The 6,975-nt window shown below is 40.9% G+C and overlaps 1 protein-coding gene across 1 annotated transcript; it reads left to right on the top strand.

The window, feature by feature from the left end:
• Positions 1-3,640: 3,640 nt before the first annotated feature.
• LOC138621843 (fish-egg lectin-like) lies at positions 3,641-6,293 on the top strand. The gene is made up of 5 exons (XM_069700182.1): positions 3,641-3,753; positions 3,895-4,131; positions 4,316-4,539; positions 4,648-4,772; positions 5,403-6,293. The coding sequence occupies exons 1-5, from the start codon at positions 3,708-3,710 to the stop codon at positions 5,542-5,544; spliced, it is 774 nt and encodes a 257-aa protein (XP_069556283.1). The 5' UTR covers positions 3,641-3,707; the 3' UTR covers positions 5,545-6,293.
• The last annotated feature ends 682 nt before the right edge of the window (positions 6,294-6,975 follow it).

Genomic DNA, 6,975 nt, shown 5'->3' with positions numbered 1-6,975 from the left:
TAAGACTAACTATAAGACTGATTTATATATATATATTTTAAAATATACCATATACATATTTGGGGAGGCTGTGGCTCAGTTGGTAGAGTGTGTTGAGCACTAATCAGAAGGTTGGTGGTTCAATCCCCTGCTCATGCTGTCCACATGCATAAGTGTCCTTGAGCAAGACACTGAACCCTAAGTTGCTCCCGATGGTGTACCATCAGTGTGTGAATGTGCTCCTGATGGCAGCACCTTGCATGGTGATCTGTCTCATTAGTGTGTGAATGGAAAAACATGTCAAAGCACTTTGAGACCAAAAGGTGATAAAGCACTATACAAGTACAGACCATATGACTTCTATATGTATACTATTCAGCATGGTCAGTAAGGCAAAACTGACCACACTGAACCATCAGCATTTTAGAAAAGCCTCATTTCCTCCAAACATACCTCAACCCCAAACCACCTTTGAAAAAAAATCACGATGAGATGTTTTGGTGAATGCTGGAGAAGTCTGTTTTTATTAAGTTTTTAAGAAGTATACATGCTGGTGGATAAGTTGTCAAGCATTCTGTAACAAAGCTTCAAAACAAGTTGCAGTTTTAAATGTGATATGGGCCTCTGATGCATCTGAGAAAATGAAACCTCTATCTGCTGTTGTGTAGTTGTTGGAATGCTGACTGAACCAGTTCAGGGACCTGTCCCTCTTTACGGATTGTAATAAAGACACTAAGGCTTTACCGTAAGAACTCCGGATATTTTTCAGGTAACTTGTATCAATACTTCTTGTAGGTATCCCTTCCTATGGGGTCCATCTTCCACGTATTTTCCAATCCGTCTCATTCTACTTCTGATTTACAATTTAATCAGTAGTTTCTCAAGTCAAGCTGTTTTGTAAATGTCATGTTCACTTGTTCTCACCTGTTACTAAACATAGTTCAAACAGGTGTGAAGATCAAATCTGGGGATATGCTGGCACTGGGCAACACTACAGTGTATTGTGTTAAAACTAGTTCAGTTATTATTTCCTGCTGAGCCAAGAAATGCAAACCTTCCCCAGAAAAATAAATTGGCTTCACTACACTGCAGCTTAAAAACACGGAAAATACTTTCCAGTGGATGTAATGTGAGCATTTCCTTTTAATGTAACCTGCGGGGCGATCCTTAAAAATAAAGCTGGGTTAGGCAAGCCAGAAAGCTGGAAGTGCTAATGATTGGTAACCGAAAGTGACTTCACCCATTGGCTTGTGAACGGCCGTTATGAAGCCTCGAGTTCAGATACTGGCCGTCGCCATCTTGCTTCAGAGCCGATTGACCATATTTGGACGAGCTGGGGGGAGCGAGCTGTGGATCTGACTGAAACCTGACAATATATTGTTCCGCCCACCAATTGCTGTAACCTGACTGCGCCACTGTCAATCAAACACGCCCCCAAAAACAAGGCTTTTTGAGGGGTATTTTCTCATTAATGATGGGATTATTATCAGATGGACAACCAGAAAACAAATAATAAGGAGCGACTTAGCTAGCAAAACCTAAATAACTAGAAAAAACAATTATTGACTTTGAATTTCATGTTGAGTTGAATGGGAGTCGATGGAGCCGGAGCCAACCTCTAGTGGCACCCGGTGCTAATGCAGCTTTAGGCACCTCCACATGGGCCTCATTTTTCAGACCTGAAAGCTATGTCCAAAGAAATAGAAAAAAAACACTATATTGTTCGTCAATGCACAAGTATAGTTCTCACAACTTAAATCAAAACCATTTTAACATATGGAATTCATATCACCACCAAGATTAATATCTTCATCTGGATCTTTTGCAGTTTACTGAAAGTGCAAAAGGTCAGGTGGATTAAGCTGTTTCAGTAGCAATAACAAGATTACTGTTCAGCTGTTGAGCCTTTGCAGCGTTTAATATAAATATAACTCTCTAACAGATTTCTATGTCATAGCGTAATCAACTGTAAATGAGGTGAGGATGAGAGGAAAGCAATGATTATTATAATTCTCAATGTTTCTTTTTGTGAAGGACAGTGTCAATCCTTCTCATACCATTATACAGTGCAGCCTCTGCTTTGTTTTAATATGTCCTACTGTGTGCTTTTTGTCTTCTCATCACTTTCCTCCTCAGGATGTCCTTCCATCCTCCAACAATTCAGTTTACTCAGCTATAAAGAAAATCTTGCCTGTTTTTATATTTGATCGCAATAATGAGAAATTACTGCGAGTAACATCTTTTACTTTTCTCTTCTTTCTCAGGACAAGAATGTTGTTTACATGTGCGTATATTTATATACGTGTTGTCATAATTCATTCAAAAATTAAATTCAATACATCCTGGACCTGCGAGAAAAACTCCACACACACGTGAGAATTTGCTTCAGGCCCAGGAACGTCAACAACGGCTGTACAACAGAGGGGCCAAGCTGAGGCAATTCACACCAGGAGAAAAGGTACTTGTGTTGCTTCCTTCTTCCAGCTCGAAACTCCTCGAAACCCCCAAGTAGCTAAAGTGGGGGACGTCGACTATGAGGTGGTGCGTTCTGACGGGGGCGGAGCTACACAGATCTACCACCTCAACCTCTTAAAAGCATGGAGAGAGGCGGGGGGCGGGGGGAGTAGGTTAGGCCGGATGGCTCCCCACCCTAAATCGGGGCGGTGGGGGTATGTGGTAGTGGGGCGTGGTTTGGCTCAACTGATTGGGGGAGTGGTTCGGTGCCTGGAAGAGGCTTAATTAGCACAGCTGCAGTGAATCACTGATTGTCTCTCTCCAGCCTGCCGTCCCTCACTCCTGGGGACACGGGGACAAGGGACGGCAGGAGCACAAGAGAGCTACGTTGTTGTTTGTGTGAAATAAACACGTTAGTAAACTGTACTTTGGGTGGGTTGTTGTGCGTTCGGACCGGAAGAACCCACGGTGACAGCAACATGTCTGTCGCACCCCAATAACAGTTGATTGTCTGGGATAACGCTGCTCTTCTTTTCTCTCTCTGCTCTTCCCTCTCTCTAACCAGTCGAGGCACATGGCCGCCCACCTTTGAGCCTGGCTCTGTTATCGGTTTCTTCCTGTTAAAAGGGAGTTTTTTCCCTCCCAGTTATTGCTCTTTAGGGAATTGTTGAATCACTTTGTACAATGTTGTAAAGTTGTGTTGAAAGGACTTTACTATGTTAAGTTTCCTCAAATAACGTGTGTTGTGATTTGGCACTACATAAATATAATTGAATTTATTAAAATGTGAAGATATTAGATAAGTTATCATTCATGAGGGAAGATAAACATTGTGATAATTTACATGACCTTGGGTTGATGGAACAATTGCCCATTTTTTGAGAAGGCAAACAAGACTGATGGCTTCACGTGGTACGGTTGTAACTAACACAAACAAAAAACAACACATTGTTCTTTCCCATCACAGTGTATCACCTGTCCTCACCCCCGGTCTTCTCAAGAAGTAGGGGAGGCTCTACGTGATCAAAGCTGTCAAACCAGATGAATATTTCCTACGATAGTTTACAGCAAACATTTAAAAGTAAATACTTCCTCATCTGTTCCCCGAATATCCTGGTTTGAGATGCAATTAATCACATGGTTCTGATCTGTGAGCTTCACTATAAAAGCAGGAAGAAAACCGAATGACTCTGTCGGACCGCAGCTCCACAGAGATCCATCCAGAGGTAAATCCAGCCGTGCACTGCAAGATAGCGACTCCACACAGAGACATCATGAAAGCCTACTTTCTTGTGCTGTGTTGCCTGGCCGTCAGTCATGGTGAGTCACTGTCAAAATTACAAAATTCATTTTTGAAGCTGTTTGAGGCGCATGTAGATTCATTTAAAAAAAAAAAAAAAAAAAAAAAAAAACATTTAATTGTATTTCCCTCTCACCTCGGGGATCATTTTGTCTTCTCAGCCTGGACATGCAATGAGGGCCCGCGGCTGAATTATATCGTGCAGATTGACGCAGGGCAGGGAAAAGTGGTGGCAAGAGACATCAGCAATTATGCATATTTCTTGGTTGGATCGTCTTGGTCCAGACTGGGCTATCATAAATTCAAGCATGTCTCAGTGGGACCTGCAGGACTTTGGGCAGCCGACACTTCAAACAGAGTCAACAAATTCATATCTGGCAACTTTAGACCAACCACAGGTAACTATTGTTATTGATTTTATATACATGCACAAATACAGTCCATAAAGGTTAACCTGGTCAGTATTATATATTTTGTCATAATCTATCAGATAATAGTGCTGGTGCACTTCTCCACAGTTAGACTACATGCAGTTTAAAGTTAAAATTTATGGCTGACTGAATGACTTCCAACTTTCTTTAGGTGTGACGATGAAGCAGGTGGATGCCGGAGGCAATGGGCAGATTGTTGGAGTAGCATCCTCCTCCTACCACGCCTACTGTCTGAGAAGTAGCCTGGCTTTGGCCTACAAAGGCACGGGATCCTTGTCCTGGTACAGTCTGTCCAATTTCATGAAGTACATCAGCTGCGGTCCGCTGTATGGATGCTGGGGAATTCATTCCAATTCCCGCATCTACCACACACAGGTTGGAAAGTACAGTGTTAGTGAAATATCCTAATGTCTTAGTAGTGGTCTTGTTGTTCAGACACATTGTGGATCATGACTACAGCTCCATGTATATTTCTCATGACAGAAACTAACACCAACCACCTGTGGCAATGCTCGCTGGAAACTAATACAAGGGGCCGCTGTCATGATTGAAGTTGCAACTGATGGAACTGTGTTTGTACTGAATTCAGCTGGCCAGGTCTTCCAGAGGTAAGCCAGTCCTCCTTACAGTGTTCTAGACACTCTGGTGCATAATAAAAAAGCGCTGCAACGATTAGTCGATTATTTGTTTGGTTGATTGACTGAAAATGGATCAGCCAATATTTAATAATAGATTAATCATTTTGAGTTTGTATTTTTATGAAAATATGTCAGATTGTCAGATTCTAGCTTAAATGTTAATATTTTTTGGTTCCTTTTGGTCCTCTATGATAATTAACTGAAAATCTTTTGGTTGAGAACCATTGTTTGGAGTAAAAACAAGACAATTTAGGCTGCGTGCTGGTCCACATTTTTCACAATTTTTCTGACATTTTATAGTGAGCAACTTATTATTTTTTAAAACATACAGAATAATAATAACAACAGTACAGTGCTAAAGGTTTTTGCCTTTTAAAAGTTTTAAATTTTGCCCCTCCACTTACTGCCACTCTTTCAATCAATCTCCAATACTAAAACTATCCACTCATTAAGACCATCCACACTGATCACGTGCTTGCAACGACACGTGTAACCGTTTTCACTTATAAAGTCCTTTTAGGTCCTGAGCAGCAACTCCTTTTGAAAACACCATTGTTAAGATGAGGGCTTTTATACATTTCCCCACTTCTTTCTCAACAGAACCGGCATCTCGGCCAAACAGCCTGCAGGCACTCGTTGGAGCAATATCCCAATGTGCATGCCAGTGCGGAGCCTGAGCTACGACCTGGGCACACTTTGGGTCGTGACCAGGTCTCGTTTACTCCTGAAGTGCACACACTGATGCCATCTGTGTGGCTAATCCTGAGTGTGCACTAATCTCTGTTTGTCATGGAAGATGTAATCTGTGGTCGATTTCTGGAAAAGGAAACTCTTTAAATGGTGTCTTGGCTGTCATCTTTACACAAATATGTCCCTTCTCTTGATAATCCTGTGAATGATTTTTATGTTCGCACTGTGGAAACGATTTATTTCCTCATTATTAGACTACTGCTTAATGTGGCAACAGTTGTAACAATTCACCCTACCTAATAGTAAGGAGAGTGCTACACGCTTATTTTAAGGGCGGACCTGATTTGCCGTGTGGTTATAGCCTGCTGACCTCCTAATTAACAAAAAAAAACCTCAAGACCTAAACATAACATCCCTACCTTTACCTGCCTATAATGTGAAACAAAAATATAAATTAACAAAAGTGACACAGGTTTGTTGTGATGTGCAATATATTAAAGGAAAAAATACAAATTAGGACACGTCCCACCTGGACGGCAATTATCAAACAAAGAGGGACGGCCGTAACAAACAAAGGCCGCCCCCAACACACAAACAATACACGCCGAATATCCCAAACAGCCCAAATACCCCCTATCTCCAAGTGCACAAACATAAATAGTCTCCAAACCAAAAAAAAAGGTGCGATACCCAGATAATCCAACACTAATTTAATGCATTTAAGTTGAGTTCAACTAATCATGTTTCCACCTGGTGGCTTATGTTCTACTTTTTACATTTAATAAAGGATAATGAACACTATGTCACGTGGCTTGTGTCTTTCTGTATGTAAAGGTTTATACTATTGTGTATGTGGTTCGTCATACAAAAAGAGAAGTTAAAGTTTACCTGGTCTGTCCAAATACGTTAAAAGTCATTGGAAGCTCATATGTCCGTCCGTCGATTATCGGGGGTGAGGGTTTCAGGAAGTCTGATTTACAGTATCAGGTAAAGCTACTTGCAGCAAAATGCATCCTGACAGAAAAAATCAATGTGCTAAAGCCCCTCCCACAATTAGTGACTATCCAATCATGGTGCAGTATCTGTTACTAGGCATGGACAACCTTTTAGGGACTTGGATTTTTCCACATTTTGATGTGTGCATGTGGTTTGTGTGAGTAAGCAGAGTTTGGAGAGTGGTGACTTTTTTCAGCCATTACAAAAACACAAGTGTTAAAGTGTAAAGAATATATTGAACTTGTGTACTTCTGCATCGGCCTCAATTTTTAGACCCAAAAGCTACGTCTGCTTTTATATACAGTCTGTGGTTTAGCCCAGTATCATTCCTTTTCTTCATTTCGGTGAAGTTGACAATTGCCCTCTTTAAAAATATTTTGCTAAACTCATAAACCAATTTGATTCTTTCTTCTAAATTGCTCCAAAAGGTCAGCTGGACTTTTACATTTTTTTTTTTTTTTTAAATTCATTTTAAATATGAATCAGC

The sequence above is a fragment of the Brachyistius frenatus genome, unplaced genomic scaffold, assembly GCF_029030835.1.
Source record: "Brachyistius frenatus isolate BFR_SWC_R1_liver_20210118 unplaced genomic scaffold, ASM2903083v1 Contig_32, whole genome shotgun sequence".
Lineage (NCBI taxonomy): Eukaryota > Metazoa > Chordata > Actinopteri > Embiotocidae > Brachyistius > Brachyistius frenatus.
The sequence above is the reverse complement of the archived record's forward strand: the minus strand, read 5'-3'. Positions and strand labels throughout refer to the sequence as shown.